The 18,082-nt window shown below is 40.3% G+C and overlaps 1 protein-coding gene across 3 annotated transcripts in view; it reads left to right on the top strand.

Moving 5' to 3' along the window:
• Positions 1-9,403: 9,403 nt before the first annotated feature.
• The window catches only part of ush2a (Usher syndrome 2A (autosomal recessive, mild)), a 186,853-nt gene continuing 178,174 nt past the window's right edge, over positions 9,404-18,082 (top strand). For 2 of the 3 annotated variants that reach the window (XM_054771236.1, XM_054771238.1), the window contains exons 1-5: positions 9,404-9,854; positions 10,385-10,994; positions 14,060-14,274; positions 14,782-15,012; positions 17,575-17,743. In XM_054771236.1, the coding sequence (XP_054627211.1) occupies positions 10,680-10,994; positions 14,060-14,274; positions 14,782-15,012; positions 17,575-17,743 (930 nt within the window). In that variant the 5' untranslated portion in view covers positions 9,404-9,854; positions 10,385-10,679. Of the gene's footprint in view, positions 9,855-10,384; positions 10,995-14,059; positions 14,275-14,781; positions 15,013-17,574; positions 17,744-18,082 lie in introns of those variants that run through there. The other variant, XM_054771237.1, reaches the window with a different exon arrangement.

Genomic DNA, 18,082 nt, shown 5'->3' with positions numbered 1-18,082 from the left:
CAGCTTGACCTGCTCGGAACCCCAGCTGATCAGGTACTACAGTATATGAATGCAGACACGGATGAGTGTTTACAAGTGAGTTGAAATGATGAATGAAAAGATGTGATATTGTCTTTATATGCCCCTCCTCTAAGGATATCTATGATAGAACCCCCATTACATTACATAAATGTTCACATGCAGTCAATGGTTCCATGTTGTGGACAGTGTTCTTATTGTGAATTGACTCTAAATGCCCCTCATGACGTCCATGTCAGCCCCACCCTTCCTCCATTAGCGTCCATGCTATCTAGCAATTAATGTCCAGTCGCTGGTGCAAACCTTCAGTGATTTATATGCTCTATGCTCTCTCCCTTTATCTGCCTTTTTTGACACTTCCTGCCCACTCTTTTCAATCCTATTCATCATCTCTATAAATTATCTTTGCCCACTTCCATTTTCTGTCACTACCATTCTCTATATCCCTTTTCTAAAGCACGGCGTCCCCCCACAAACCGTCCCCCCACCCCTCCATATCTCAGGGTGTAAAGTGGCATGGGTGGCTGTGCTTATGTGAACTGCATTTGCGAGCTATAAGAGGGTCAGCTGTCTATTTGCACTTTTAACGTCTTAACTCTATACGATGGGCCATTTATTCTCGCTCTCTCCTCCCTCCTTAGCCACCTCCCTCCCACCTTGTGTGTCTATCTCTCTCGAAGGACACTAAATGTTTTAACTCTCCATTCTATGGGCCATTCATTAAGTTAGTGTACTTTAATAAATAGTCTGACGTGTCAGTGGCCAGTGAATTAGTGGCACTTTAAATCCCCCGCTAGTGGCCCATAGATAGCCACATCGTTTGATATGTAGCAACCACTTTTACTCAGTCACCCAATTAGAGCTCACCGGAGACGGCATGTATGTTAATAACGCCATGCAAGCATAAAACATACTAGCGTATTTCAACATGTAGTGATGCCGATGTATAGCGAAGTACTTTCAGGCTGCATTCAAAGCAAATTTCATGTGTAACAATCAGATTAACTGGCGACCAGTCCAAGGTGTCAGCTGGGATAGGCTCCAGCTTAGGACAAGCGGTATAGAAAATGAATAGATGATCAGGTTAAAGCAGAAATGTATAGTTACAGCTTTAAAATCATTATGATTTTACACTGCCTTACGATAAAGACAATCTCTCCTTTTTAGTGGGCCAGCCAGGACAACTCAACAAACACTTGCTGTGTAAAACCTAATGTTACAGATAATGTTTATTTCAAGACACTCACCCAAAAGTAAATATATTTAGGAACTACAAATACAATAGATTTTTTTTATATATATCATGATATAATATAATAAAATATAACATGAGAAAATAAACATTAAATATTTATAAGGTATTTAAAATAACATGGCAATATTTATAATAAATGTATAGTCAAATATTTCATAATTTGACCTAATTAAAGTGTTTTTCATTTTTAGTGTTTATAGCTGAAAATGACACATGAAAGTATTTCTTTCAATTAAATTTTTTTAATATTTTAAAATGAATCATATTGCTGATTTTATTGGATAATTTAAGGAAACAGTTTTGTGCATCATTTGAAAGGATTCTGGTAAGGTTTAGCATACTCATGAGTTGGAAATCTCATATTAAATATATACAACAAAAGGTGGCGAGAAATATCTCTATATTGAATAAAGCAAAATATGTTCTTGATCAAAAATCACTCCACACTCTGTACTGTTCCTTAGTATTACCATATCTAACGTATTGTGTGGAGATATGGGGAAATAATTACAAAAGCAATCTTCACTCACTCACTGTACTGCAAAAAAGATCTGTGAGGATAATTCATAATGCCAAGTATAGAGAACATACAAACCCTTTATTTTTAAAATCACAGATATTAAAATTCGCAGATTTAGTACACTTTCAAACCGCTAGAATAATGTATAAAGTTAATAATAACTCGTTACCCAAAAATCTAATCAAGTATTTCTCAATCAGAGAGGAGAAATATGATCTTAGAGGAAAATTAAACCTAAAACATTTATATGCGAGAACAACGCTGAAAACCCACAGCATTTCCGTGTGTGGAATTAAATTATGGAACGGATTGAGTAAAGAACTCAAACAATGTACAGAGATGAGCAAATTCAAAAAACAATACAAGCAGTTGATGTTTGCTAAATACAAGGCAGAAGAGTCCTGATTGTTCTGTCAGGTTTGTTATTTTATTTTATTTATTTTTTTTATTTTCTATTTTATTTTATTTTATTTTATTTTATTTTTTATTTATTTATTTTTATTTATTTATTTATTTATTTTATTTTTTTTTTTTTATAATTTTCTTTGTTGTGTTTAAAAAAAAAAAAAAGAAAAAAAAAAAGGAAAGGGGAAAAAAAAGAAAAAAAAAGCTTTGTTCTTTATTTATTTATTTATTTAGTATTGTCATCATTATTATTATTATTATTAATGTTCTTTCTTTTTTTGGGGGGAGGGCTATCTCACCGTTATCTATTATGTGTTATCCTGACTATCACTGAAAACATGACATGGAATCCAGGAAGTGAACTACATGTACTGTACTAGATGTAGAATGGATGGGGGGTAGGATTAAATAAGCTTTGCTTCTTCCTACTCCTTTTGGACATGTGGAACTGTCAAAGAATGATTCACGAGATGTATTCCATTGTAACCTTCATGTTCAAATAAACTAAACCAAACCAAACCAAACCAAGAGCGTTTTCCAATTATCTTGGACATGGAACATGTTCCATCTATTTTATTTATTTATTTATTTATTATTTTTTTATTTTTTAAACCACTTGTCCTCACTAGGGTCGCGGGTGTGCTGGGGCCTATCCCAGCTGCATGGAACATGTACGTATATTAGTGTTTTACCTCTTCCGTCTGTCACTTCCAGCCAAAACGTATCCTTTCATTAAATACAAATTCACTTTTTAAACTCCAAATCTGGCCTGGGTATGAATAATTCTGGGCACCACTGTCATTAATCTTCATTGGAATCACCGACAGTTGCTGTTCAAAAACGCTTTTACTGAACGTAAATAGAGTAGAATAAGTCTGATGAAACCAAACTACTGCATAAAAATACAGTACTGTACGTTAACTGTACAATTTGCACACAGTTGTAAATAATGCTAGGTGTAAAAATAACAAATAGTCTTGACATGGAAAAGGGTAACTGTCATGATAAAGTGCATATGCACAGTATGTGTGTCTGTGTATGTGAGAGAAGGGATGATTATGCGTATGCGTCGTCAAGAGAGGCAGGAGGTTAATTCAATCCTATAGACGCTCAGCATGGAGGGGATTGGACAGCACAGCCCTGAGGGTGCCACTGGCCCCAACCCCAATAGGGGGCAAACACACACACACACACACACACACACACACACACAATATGGACAGTGTGACTTGAGGGTATGAAAGCCAAGGAAAAGACAAATTGTTTTTATATCTAGTTTCTGGTGCATTTCATTTGGAGTTGAGGTGTATGTATGATAAACATGGATTAGAATATATTTATTTATGTTGAGAAAATGATGCATAAAACGGAGACAAGAAATGGGAGCACATTTTGAAAATAGTGAGTGATTGAGGCCATCGTGAGGGGACGGGAGGATTGAGGAGGATGAATAGTGTTCGTGGATGACAATAAATGAAAAGCACACCTGATTCATTGTTTTCCTTCATGGTTTTAATAAGGTCTAAAGAGGGTCGTACACAGTGGATCCCTACACATCGCAATTCATTATTCGCGGCCCGGCAAATTAGCAAAAAGCCGTTTTTACTGCAGAAAACACATCTCAAGCACCATAATTCGGTAATTTATAAATGTGATAATACAGATCAAATGTACAACATGCATGTACCATTGTTAAAAAAAATAATTTTACATGTTTGTGTCTTTATGCTTCCTTGGCGGTCCTTGAATCCATAATCTTATAGACTCCTGTGCTGTGGAATGCATACATTTGTTTGGCTACGGAAGCACTAGCTTTGACACTCAATCCAGAGTCAAAACAGTGAATTGAACGAAAATTAATATTAGACGTTACTGCAGGCAAGCAGTATGGACTTTGACAAAAGCCTTTGCTAACCTGCTAGCCTCCAGCACTAGCCACCAGGCTGAAGGCTACGCCGTGAATTCCATGTGTTCATAAATCATAACTTAGTGGTGAGTAGTTATATGAGCCGTGTCCAAAATAGACATTTTTATGGGCGTACCAATTACTAATTTTTTGTTTGTCGATGGCTCCTCCCTGAGCTACCACCTTGTCGTGTGTGGAGGAGTTTGCGTGTCCCGATGCTAGGAGCTAATTTGTCAGGGGTTTTTATGCCCCTGGTAGGACAAACCGGTCCTAGGTGAGGGACCAGACAGAGTAGCCCGGACGGGGGTCACCAGGGCCACCCTCTGCTAGGAACGCCAGGAGGAGCTGGGCGAAGTGGCCGGGAAGAGGGAAGTCCTTGCTTAGGCTGCGAAAAGCGAGGATCTACTGTATCAAGTAGGTTTTACGTTTGTATTGTACTGCAATTAGTATAATTGCACCATGTGACTTATTGCTTCATGTTTGCTTTCTGAGGTCAATTTGTGGCTACTGTCGCAAATCACCATTGGTAGTACTTTTTTTTTTTCTTTTTTTTTAGTACTAGAGAGGAGTGCAATCAATAACAGAGCAGAATTGCCGCGAAGTTCCAATCCTTGTGAATCCCTGGGAAGTGGGGAAAAAAAAACCCTCATAAACATAATTGGTTTATGTAAATATGCAGAAAGTATGGCTTCCACGCAGTCTATGACAGTGCATGGACATCAAATGTATTCCATGTGTCCTAATCAGCTGCGAGGCCACGCATACATATTCATGTTGCTGTGGCGACTGAGGGAAACGATACATTTACAGCCGACATTACCATATTATGCTTAATATCATTAGACCAGCAAACACAATTTAGTCAAATATAAGTCATTTAGAAAATGAGACAATATTAATTGCGTCTTTCCATTTTTAATCCGTTTTGTGTGATAGCACTTCTCTGGAATTGAATGCGTCTGGCTGAATAAATTAGTGCATCAGCTGTATGATGAGAGGAAACATTCTCTGCAAATGTCTTGGAAGGAGACACTCTTGAAGCTCTACAGTAAGTGTCATCCATGCATCTATCTCAATGCATCCATTCCTTCATCCAACCAAGCAGCTTCTCACATTTCAGCAACAATTTTATCTCGCCAAGGGACAATACTATAGAAATGAAACTTTGATATAGAGTATTTTACATATTTTAGTCAGTTTGCACCTAGCAGTATAGTATAACAGTATACTGTACACTGAAAATAAATCAGTGCACAATCAATATTGTCTGGGCTTTTAGCCGTGTGGTCCGCGCTCTTGCCTCCCGTTGCGAAGGTCCTGTATTCGAGCCCCGGTGCGGCCAGTGCGAAACAGGGCGGGTTACATTGGTGCCGTGACCCGGATGGGAGTGAGGTTTGAGGGGGTGAGTGTAACGGATGCCAGGGCGGGTTAAATATAAATAGCTGGCAAAACAACTGAGTACACCTCACAGTGAACAAAATGTAAAAAAAAAAAAAAAAAAAAGTCAGTATTTAGTGTGAGCACACACCAAAAAAAAAGTACGAGCTGTGGACCAAAAATGTTCCCCGGGCTGCCGTAGGCTGTTCAGATTTGAGTGTGTATGTTTGGTAAACTTTGTGGTTTGTCACAGTTTCACGATGCCACTTTTTATGAGGGCCACAATCTCTGAGCATATAACTGGTTTTATGCTTACAGACGAAAGAATGAACATAAATGAGTCTGTCCATTCTCTGTTAAAAGCACCGTTCACTTTTCTCTTCTTTAAGCGCCATATGTATTTATTTTCTGTTGTCTCCGGGTCACTGGTCAGGCTGTCCCCTCATGCATCCAGCATTGCTGGGGCAAGGGAGGGCTGGAGTAGCGAGAAAGCGGGCGGGTTGAGGGGACATATCTCTCTTCTTTCCCTAGTCTCGTTGTCGTCTTTATCCGTATCCATCACTCGTTTCTATCTTCTTTCTCTGTATGTCTCACTCGTACTTCCTTCCTTCACTCGTACTTGCTTCACTTTAATCTGTCTCTGTTTTATTTACAGTCACAATGTTTCGCGCCAATGCAAAGATTTGATTGGCTGAGTACCATCATGTGGGATGACTTAACTCACATGCAGTTGGCCATTTTGAGTTGATCAACCAGTACCGTGAAGTTTAAAAAAATAAAATAAAAAAGTGCCCCATCAAAAACTTAAAATAGTTATATAATTCATTGGTTTATACTGTCGGCCCAAGTTTGCATTGGACGGTGGCTAGGTCCGGACTTGATCCCCTGGTATGAATGAATCAAGATGCGATGAGAAGGGCTGTCGTATGGTGACGAGGTTCAAGCATAGTTCAGGCTTTAGGCACTTTGCGCTTCTCCACCTTCCTTCTGTTTGAGAATGCCCCACAGGTGCGCAATCACCTGCCACATCACCTTTTTTCATATTCAGCTTCCTCATCAAGGCACTTGTCATCTTGGAGGTGTGTTTGGGCTTATCATGTTGGAAGACTGACATTTAACCCAGTTTCCCAAGGTAGGGGATCATGCTCTGCTGTAGAATGTCAAAGTATATGATGGAATTCATGTACTTATTGAACCGCGGCTTCCCAGTGCTGACAGCATTTGTGCATCCCCAGATTACACTACCACCACGTTTGACTGCAGGTGAGACACAAATATCTTGCTACTCACTGTTGCCAGCTAAGCAAAGAATAATGGTTGCTTGTTGAGTCATTTTCAGTATATAGTAAAGCCATACAAGCTGTACACTGACTACTCTAATCTATAGCCATGTAATGTCTCCTGAGAAAATACACAGGAAAAAACATACATTCCTTGATCTCGCCCCATGTAGCCATGCTTCCATCCATCCAGTCGTCGATTAGACCCATCCAACCCCGCTACCATTCTTCATATCTAGGATATTGATTTCTCTAATTATACGTCTCATAATTGCTTTTTGGCTAATAATTCAGATCAAGTGTGGAGTCTCGTTCCGCCTATGTCACGTGCGCCTTCCACTTTTCCCATCCACCATCAATCACTCACCCCAACTTCGTCTCCTCTCCTCCCCCATCTGCTTGGTCCCTCCCTTATTTACTCCACCCCTTTCCTCACCACTAGATCTCTCCGAGCCCCTAGTCTCCTCCCTTCTTCCCTGCTTCCCTCCCTTTGCTCCTCTCTGCCTGCTATTGATTAGAAGGAGAACCTCTAATCTCCTTAAGGTCATTAGGAACACTTAATTAAAACCTAGTTAGAATGCCTTTGTTCAAGCAAAGCAAATTGCAGCTGTTCAAATGTGATTAGTATGATAACATAAAAACTTGTTAGCGGGGCAAAATATAAGAGAAATTGTTTTTTTTGTTTGTTTTTTTTTTACTAGAAATGTTTACTTAAATCAAATGCTTAAACATACATAGAAGGGCTAAACTACTTGAGCTTGAGGATTACGGTTTATTTTGTGGTTGTTTATGGTTTCCTATTGGATGTTCAGCTTTATCAAATTGTTTGTTTTTTTTACTCTGTGAATTAAAAGGGACACAATTGCTGGGGCTTGAAATGTAATGTTGAAGGTGGCGTTTCAAAACGCAAACAAAGCATCGAAATAGAGAAGGCATTCATCTCACGGATATGTTTCTACAACAAACTGAATATTCGAAGTGGACATTTAATTTTTACTAGGTTCCACTTCATGTGATTGATTCATACTACTTTTTGTTTAGTCTTGGGAACACAGTATCTATCTTACTTACGTTATCCATTTTAGTTACACGTATTATCCCCAGGGCCGCATGTTGGCCTAGTGTTTAGAATGTTGGCCACACAGTCAGGAGATCGGAAAGTTCTGGGTTCAAATCTCTGTGTGGAGTTTGCATGTTCTCCCTGTGCGTGCCTGGGTTTTCACCAGGTACTCCGATTTCCTCCCACATTCCAAAAATGTGCATGCTAGGTTAACTGGCGACTCTAAATTGCCCATAGGTATGAATGTGATATACTGTATGTCCGCTGTGATCGGCTGGCGACCAGTCCGGGGTGTACCCTGCATCTAGCCCTCGCCCAGCTGGGATATGCTCCATCATACCCCCGCAAACCCTAGTGAGGACAAGTGGCATAGAAAATGGATGGATATTGTGGCAATTAACCAAGGAATGGTGTCATGATGGAATAAATCATTAAAGATTATACAGAGTTTTTACAACTCAAGTCCACTTCATGTATGAGACATTTTTATTTATTTAAATTAACACTGGACTTGGGGAAAAAAAATTGAAAAGGGTCACTTAAATATTTTGGCATTTTAAAAATTTCATGTTATTTCATTTCCGTCATATGATGAATGATACTGCAAGACACAGCTACTCTTCTTGGTTACACACATGCAGTGCTGGGAAAATATATTTTTAAAAAGTAATTTGTTATAGTTACTAGTTATTTTCCCAAAAAAGGAATTGAATTAGGAACTGAATTTCTCCTCCTCAAATGTAGTTACCAAGGAAACTAATTATTGTTCCTTTTTTGAAAAAAGGAACAAGATACTGTATGTCAACAAGTTCAGATTTAGCTTTGTAGTGGCGTGCTGGTGAGAGATGCTTCATGAGATTTGCGTTACTCACAATGGACACTGATGAACACGTTGCTTTGGTACATGATGTACGCCTCACATCAATGGTCTTGCCTTGTACATTAATGACATTGAAGTAGTGCCTGCACATCCTGAAAATGGCCATTTTAACTTAACGGGCTGCTTTATCCTTGCCACTGTTGCATCGAGTTCCTTGACTGTTGCAAACTCCTCAGTAAGAAAATTAGCCATTGGCTGTCCTAGAAGTCGCGAGATGATGCCATTGGTTAATTTGCATATTATTAGCATACGATGTTGTAAAAGATACTGTGCTGTAGGAAAAAAGCAGAACCTCATCGGGGAGACACAAAAGTGAGTAAAAATACCTTAATTACTTTTAAAACTACAAATAAACTTGATTCTTAGTGTGTTTAAATTAATTTGTTAATCAATTTCTGCCTTTTAAAAACACAATAACTGTATGCATTTTTACAAATCACATATCACTGGAAAGCCCATGTCATTCCAGTACTATTTTTGCATTGACGGCCTCATTTAAGACGACAGAGGACAAAAATGCATTGCGCTGCCATTTTTACGCCAGTGACGTAATGAATGGCCATGATGGTTACCTAGTAACGGAAGTAGCGTCCTCCTCGCTTTTGAGAGGCACTTATCTGACAGCCTCGTTCCACACAGGGGGTAAGGGGTGCACTTAGAGCACCTCTTGTGAGTGATTAGTGAATATATTAGTTGTCTTTAGTGTCGTGTTCTTAGTGTCGCATGCATCTGCCACACATTGGATTCCGTTACCTGCCTCGCTGTAACGTAACGAAACGTAACTTAACGTGACGTGTAAGTTACTTTAGACTGTGGTCTCGCGCGGCTCACCAGATGGTGGCGGGTGCTAATCTACTTAGAGGCGCTGGTCAGTGTGCCGCAGTTTCTCATCAATGAGAGAAGACGAGGAGGAGGAGAGCCCAGACAAGTGTTTTGCTGTCATTCGGTGTTTATTTTTTTCTATCTGAAAGCCAGAAGTTGAGCGACGGGAAACGTAACAAGTGGACGAAGGAATATTTTCCCGGCGTCGCTTGCCAGGTGTTTAGCTAACATATTCAGGTAACGTGCTAACTTAGCCACAATATCAGCAAGTTGGACTTTTACGGATTTCAAATGAATGGAGCTTTGTTATGCCAGGAGCCAGCAGCAACAGGTGAGCTACCAGCAACTACCTGCTATTTCTAACCATATCTGTGTATTTGTAATAAATTTGTGACAGCATATAGGAACATTATTACATACACTGTGCCCGTCCTCTCCAAGGCACATTATTGTGAGCTCGGTCCAAGTAATTCAACACTTGAGCCTGACTGCTCCGCTGGCCTCCCTTTTTGTGTGTGTTGTCAAAATGTGAAATTGAAGCTGATAAGCATTGCAATGAAGAGAGATTTGGCCTAAGCCTCAATTTCCAGCAAACCAATGCGAAAAAAGCTGTTGAGTTGTATGAGAACCCGGAGGCCAGATGCCAGGAGGAAACAGGGCATGTTTAATTCAATGGGGAATGAAGAAAAGGGGGGAAAGTGATGTACCAGTATCAGTTGAGCCGTGCCTCCATCAAGCTGTACATGATAGTGTCGGCTTTGGCCAGGGAATAGCCTGCATGGCATTTCACTTGCCTCAGATTTGTCTCATTTTGGATTTTGGTCTGACCATATCGCTCTCCCACTCTCTCTCCCTCCCCAGGTTGTGAAATCCTACCTATCATGCAAGGCTTTGGCTGTGGTTTCTGCTGTGTGTGTGTGCTCGGAGTTAACCGAGACCGAAGCTTTGCACCTTCACCCCTGGGGGCATCGGCCTGTTAAAAATGTTCCCGTAACCCTGGAACCATGAAACCATGCCAGTCATCACTTATTCAAGCGGTTCTGGAAGGTTTCCAAGGCATCTCCAACTCCTGGTACATCTCTCTGGCCTCCAGAATATTTCAAAACCTCATACCACATTGTTAAACCTTTAGATTCTGCCGTATTTTAGGGTAAATATGAGGCCACTAAAAGCAGCAAAGAGTAGAATATTTCATATGACTAGACACATGTTGAGCCAAACGGAAGAGAGGATGGACAGTGGACATCAATTACGGCTTGACTGGGAAGTTGGAAAAGTTGAGGAAGAAGTTGGAGGACAATGGACGGAAAAAATGCAAACAGAAATAGAAGCTAGCGGATTTCCATTCCTGGAGGATGAATACCAGCAGAAAGAAAACAAGAGCCATAAAATAATGTTGGTGATGAGGTGGCATCACATATTTCTATGGCTCTGGCTCCTGTGCATCAGTCCAAAACCTGGTTATTCACAGGTAAGATGATAAAAGAAAAATATTTTTAATATATATATTTTCATGCAAATGCTTATTGAGTAGGGGGTCATGAGAGACCCAACTCACGAGGCGAGACGAGGCCGGGCATGAGATTGGGTCCACGAGAACGAGACGAGACAAGACGAGACAAGATTTTAACATAAATTTTAAGAAAAGTACAAGACTGGACAAACAGGCTTTTTTAATTAACCGAGTCACAAAACAATGCAGGTGTGTTTTGAAATGTTTATTGTCCCACAAAATGACACTCAAAGATGTTATTGTCAACATTTTTGAGACCAAATAAGCCTCTAATGACAATATACTGTATTTTAATGATAATACAGCTCCCTGTTTTTCTCCTATCTGCTTGTCTTTGTCTATTTACGTCATGGCTGTACTGCTGTCCTGTGATACTTAGAATTGAAAACAATTTATAATTAAAAAAAACACCACCACACACATATACATTTAAAGACAAATCTTTGTTTTGTTTTTTAGTAGTATCAACATTTTAGCTTTTTCTAGCTACATTATAGCTTTTTGCTCTATTTTTCCCCTTTTGCTGGGTTTTTGTCTTTTATTTCTGCAATGAGCTACGTTCCACCGATGGCCTCTTGCGCCACACTTTGGACACCCATGCATGTTTTGCCAGCAAGACGTGGTGGAGCAAAGTGACCGAGGATTGTGTCCAAACTCTACTTTCTTGGCTCTGTTGGTCAGGGGCTGAGTTTAAAATTTTTCAGATGTGCACAGCGTTACAGAGATAGCGCTCTCTCCCACTCGCCTGCTTGGTGGATTCTACACCTTTTGTTTGATTGCTTGTACAAGTATTTAATTACTGAATAAATACATGATGTAAGAAACACTTATAAGCGCACCCTTACTCGCGACCATGTCACTAAAATGTCAACATGGATCTCTTCTGTGTATGAGGTGTGTTATGAACGGAACCGAAAGTTGGCGCTAAGCCAAATGCAATTAGCGTCAATAGAACCGCTCTGTGATTAAGGGTGCAGATGAGTCCGAACATCTAGGTGGTTTGATTTGACAAATCTTTAAGCGAAGAATTACTAGAGCTTCTGCTTGGACATCAACAAGTAGCAAGCAGCTGTTTAACTCCGATGGGGGAAAAAAAAAACAGCCACATGTCACTTGCTGATGTTGACACTGGGAACACCGAGGTAGGTTGGATTGCAAGGTGTGCCTAAAGCACTTAATGTGCACTTCCAATAATGCCTTGCACACTGCCACTTCCATATTACTGTATTATCATTCATAGCAGTCATGCCATAGTTCACAGCCTTGGTTGGCTTCTGGCTGCGCTGTTCTTGCGATTACAGCTTTTCTCCAAATGAGAAATCTTGTCATGTTTTAATCTCTATTCTCTCCTACTATTGAATGTATAAATATCGTATGGAACCGTTAGGCAGGGCCACCTCTTGTTGGAGATGCACCCCCAGACTATAAAAGAAAATTAAGATTAAAACATATCTTAGGTGTTGACACAAATTTGGAGTGTTCTTTGCTTTGCTGGTGCTGCAGCCCTGGCTAACTTGCACATTGCAGATGTTGCATCTAAAGCCTACTGAGTCTTTTGTGAAGTGGCTCCACACCTTACTCTCCCCTTCTGTGAAATAAAAATGTATACATTCAGTCCATTTCGGTAATTAGCCTGGGTACTATAGTTGGCCATTTTAAAATAAAAACAAGTAAAAACAATAAATATAATAAAAACAACCTTATATTGTAGGTAGCACGCCTGTTTTATGGTGATTTCGTGGAATAAGACAAAAATACATTTCAAGGAAATAAGCGGTCACGCTACCCCAATTGCGTTGCATAAGTGACTGACGCAACATAAGTCTGCACAGTGTCAAATGCACCGCACACTTTACAAAACAAGTTTACCAAGTAACTTCAGATACAAACCGAAAAGGAGGCGAGTTGAGGAAAACCTAATAAAGTGGAGGCAGAGGGCAATGCCACACGAGCCGTTTTCAACTTGCCAGTTGCACCGTGTATGTGAATGAGGCACCGATCAACTCCTCTGTGGCTCCAGCCTGCAAAGTCTGTCTCGGGAGGGGCGGTCGCTGTGAGTGACTGACCAATCACAGAGCGTGAAGAGTGAATACATAAGGGTTTTCTTTCATCACAATTACAGTTAATGACGAGATGGACTCGATTCATGCTCGTATTCGGCAAAAATGCATTATCCGTAACGGATACTCGTTTATAACGGCTCATCCCTAGTTAAAATCTTGTTTTGTCTCGCTCTCGTGGATTCAATCTCGTGCATCATCTTGCCTCTTGAGTTGTGTGACACACTAAAAAGGCGGATTAGGGCCACATTAAGAAAACAAAAAGTTTACAACAGATTAGAGAAAATGTTGAATGTTAAAAAATATCACACTAATTGGGTTGTGTATTGTTTAGATATGATCTTTTATGGGTGCCAAATCAGTACTTTTGAAACGGTGCCAGTGCTTAAATGGTGCCTGACCCTTTACTTAAAAAGGAAAACCTATACATTTTGTCCAAAAATCATGCAGTTTTATTTTTACGGAATTTTGTGACATGCAAGTTGAACAGAATAGTCATTTTATATAATACATATATAACAGTATGTTAATCAGATTAACAAAATAATAACTAAGTAATATATTTATCAATATGAAATATAGTCAGTAAGAAATTGTCATAATTATCACAGGAAAACACATACGTTCCACTGTTCAAGTGCATACGTCAGCACAATCCGAGTAGAAATATGATACGACTACAGTAGCAGTTCTAGCATTCACATTTCATTCAGAACATTCGCAACACAACACATTCCATTCAGTGTGTGTAGGCAATTAGTTTGTGTGATTTTTAAGACAGGCCATCCACCAGATGACTTCCGCATACATTAGTTAAGGCACAAGCCGTTAAATTGCGTGGCATTGAACGCAATTGTCATTACCGTATCTGGATACGGGTTACTGCTGATAAGAATAAGAAGTACATGAGGTCCAGATTAAATGGAATGGTCACACTTGCTCAAGCTCTTGTCATTATTACAGGGACATTTTCCGCCAATGGAGAACATTGCTGCCTTCAAACCCGTGTCCACCTCTCCAGCTCGTTCCACCTGTGGGGTTCCAGATCGGAGTGTCTACTGTCAGCCGGCTTCCTTGAAGACCGAGCTGCTCATGTGCCATCAGGCCTCCTGTGACCAGGAGTGTCCTTATAGATCCTCCACACCACCTTATGCCCCACTATTACTACCTATGTACAGGTAATCAGATGATTTAGAATATGGGTTTTCAAAGTGTGGCACAGTGAGCCTCCCCTCAGGGAATATAATACAATTGGAGCCACACTCACTCCCTGAAAAACTGATTTTTGCAGAGTTTTCTGCTAACTCCAGTCTTTGTTTAGTCTCTCACTGCAATAAATAGTTATTTTGCCTTTGACACAACTGACAATAACTTAGAAGGATTGACAAATATGTTTCCTTATTTTTTCCAACCTGCTGGAGAATTTTTCTGGTGCCGCTTTACACTTTGAAAACCCTTAATTTAGACAATGCATGTCTATGGAACTTTGTGTAAAACCATCACTTAGATCTATTTCGAATTTACCAAACTACATTAGGTACACCTACACAACCTAGGACCTCCTAATAGATCAGCTATATCAAAAAGTCAGCCTTTACAGTGCTAATAATATGCTGAGAGGTAGGAGTGTATACGAAGTCTATTCCTGACACAATATTCGCCAATTTACCCTTTTTTCCCACCAGGGGTTCGTGTGTAACTGAAGACACAACTGACACCCCTCCAGCCCTCCATCAGACTTCAGCATTTGGGAATAAAAGCACCTCTAAGTCAAATGGGCTCTCCGATGGATCCGGCAGTGTTATGTTTCCACCAGGCCAACAGGGATGCCTAGTCTCGCCCCACTCACAGAAACTGGGAGCTTCTGGATCCCTCACCCTGGCATTATGGATTAAACCAAGCTCTCCTGGAGAGATGTGAGTCTGATCTTATCTACTGTGTGTTTGTATGACTGTTTATGTTTTACATATGTATTCGTAAATCGAAATAGGGACCAACTGTGTTTTGCTCACATTGTGTAAAGCCCACAATTCACGTCTTGTCATGTTCTACTTTAACATGTTGTGTGTGACAGACAGGGATGAGAGTGGGCTTATATGTTTCAAGCTGGTCGGTGCAAAGTTACACACACAGAGATCAGTTTTCAATCACACACGAGTGACACACACACACACACACACACACACACACACACACACACACACACACACAGAAGAGGTCAGGTGGCTCTTCTCTCTTGTTGTACAGTGACACTTAAAGGTAAACTGCACTTTTTTTGGAATTTTACCCATCATCCACAATCCTTATGTGAGACATGAACTCATTTGTCTTTCTCTTTTCTGTGTGTTCTAAAGCTATAAAAACGGCTAATAAAGACGCAGCTAAGAATGCATATAATGGGAATCACCTATTCCGCCAATAAAGCCTTCTGAAAAAAACTCCAGAAAGCGCCAACAACGCTCCCTTTACTTATAATGTGATGTGCATATTAATCAAGCTACAGCGACATTGTTATTATTATTATTATTATTAACATTGTTATGCTGAAGAACTACTTTACTGCCCTCATGACACTGCTAGCTACTAGCGGACCAGCGACTAGTTTCACCACACAGTCGTGCGCAGCACGTCAGCTCTGTACTCACAATGCCTCAGGTCATTACCAAAAGGTAACACTACATATCGGAGCTGCTGCTACTCCTGCTGTGTTTTTCTTTGTGAGTTTGAAAGAGTTAATGCTAGGTGTAGTGTTCAATGCACCCAGGAAGGAAGTTTGGGTAATGCTTAACAGGGCCATAATACGGCAAAATACTGTGTGTATTACATGTTATCAAGAATGTACCTGTTACTACATGGTCACAGCATGGATATAAAACCATAAAACCTTGTGAGAGGTTTTTGGAGGTGCTGGTCTTTGTAGGCGGCATAGGTGTGTCCCATTATGTGCAGTAATGAGCTGCCGCTTTTTATCTGTTTTGATATCTTTAGAATGCCCAGTAAAAAGAAAGACGTGTGTTCATGTCTTCCCTAAGTATTTTGGGTAATAGGCAAAATTGCAAAAACAGTGCAGTATTCCTTTTAAAGCTGCTTCTTTTAGCTCATGGTGGTTTGTCATAGTTGACTGCACCTGCATGCCCTCTTAGGTTTCTAAGTGGATAAGGAGATCAAAAATCTTGCTCAGTGATTATTATTCTGACCCCCAAACTTAATGTAAGACATTGTAGTGAGTGCAAATTAACCAGCCAGGTGCGGAACAGCACACAGACTGGTGTCCATTACAGTGAGCCATTTCAGACATGAGAACAAAAAAAGTCGGTCAAATAGGTGGTCAACAGTAAAACGACGAGTCGACAGTTTACTGATTTTCATGGTTGATTACATTGACAAAGTCGACCAATTGCGGCAGCCCTAATTAAGACACTATCTCTCGTTCATGTTTCATGCTGTGACTGCATGTGAAGTTGCCTTTGAATGACAGACAAGTGTTGTTGTCACGATAGTCTATCATACATGGCACCTGCACCTTGCTCTCTCACTTTCCCTCTCATGCTCTCTCTCTCTGATGCTGTCGTCAGCCGCCATCATTCTTTTATAGTCAACCATGGCTGCCATCAAAGAATCTAGATGAAAAGAGGTCTCTATCCTCACCCTCATCCATCTCCTCTCACCCCTTTTTTGTCTCTCGATTGCTATGATTTCACACCCTCCCCCTCGTCCAAACAGTGGACAGAACCAGACACCTGTTCTTACTAGTCATTGTTTTTACAGTCGTAGGACCTCATTCCTACCACTACTGTATGGCACAGGGACACCTGGCTCTTACACCTTCATGAAATGAGCCCTGCTTTGTGCACTGGGAACAGTCTGTCTAGTATTTATCCATATCATCTCATACCACAGAAAAATGCACGACTAATTGTATAATACTGTAAGTTGCTGACAGCCCATCTCCACCTCAATAACACCATGTCCTGCACCAATGCCAGGTTTAATAACATAGTACGCCTATGTATAATTTAAACAGCAAAGAAATCCCCTTTGACAAAGTATTTTTGACTTGACTGTTTTCTTTACTTCCTTTCTTACAAAGACATACATGGCGTACGTTTCCCACAGATGTTCTTCTCTCATTCATCCATCACTGATTTATATGGAGGGCGTCTCTGGGTTCATAAAAGCCATAATTTCCCATAAAATGTCACTGATGGTGGTTAATATGACACGTGGTGGGTGTTCGTCTGTGCAAGTCTGCAACCTGTATAGCTCCAGAAACCTAGCAGCCGTGTAAAATATTAATATTGCATGTATAAATGTCAGAATGAGAGACTGCATCTAGTGTGGTGGTGGACTCCATCATCTTTTGGACTCAACTCTTTTGCTGGAAAACCTCCTTCTAGATTAGCCTTTCAGCCAAATGCTGACTAGATGTAATTTTGTTCACATTGTTGGGTGGTGTTTGTCTTTTTGTTTTTTCTCAGGATGCTGCTGGAGAAGAGCTCAAGAGAGCGATTAGTTTTTTCAGTGACAATGTCTGAACAGATTGTCAGTTTGCACTACATCCAGTCCAGAAGTTTAACTCCTCAGACGGCCACCTTCAGAACAGAGGGGCGACTTGTTTTGGGCAGGTGGACACACCTTGTTTTACAGGTAATCCACACACAAGCGCGTGCGCACACACCAACACACGCACGCACACACACACACACACACACACGCACACACACACACACAATTATAATATGATTTCTTTTGTGTGTCCTTCTATTATGGCATTTTTTTAAATCAGTGTGTGGTTTTGATATACACCTTTTTTTAATTAAAAGTAAGCTATAATCAAGTCAGAACTGACAGTTTTCTAAGCCACTGGCTATGTGAAATGTGAAACTATTCATTCTGAATTGTTTGCAATCTGCTGGAAAACAAGGCACGACTGTTGTCGGAAGGAAGTAGAGGTATTATTGATTCAGTCTCAACTAGATTACTGTC

This window comes from Dunckerocampus dactyliophorus, chromosome 3 (genome assembly GCF_027744805.1).
Source record: "Dunckerocampus dactyliophorus isolate RoL2022-P2 chromosome 3, RoL_Ddac_1.1, whole genome shotgun sequence".
Taxonomy (NCBI): Eukaryota; Metazoa; Chordata; class Actinopteri; order Syngnathiformes; family Syngnathidae; genus Dunckerocampus; species Dunckerocampus dactyliophorus.
Note: the sequence above shows the minus strand (reverse complement) of the source record. Positions and strands in the feature narration are given on the sequence as shown.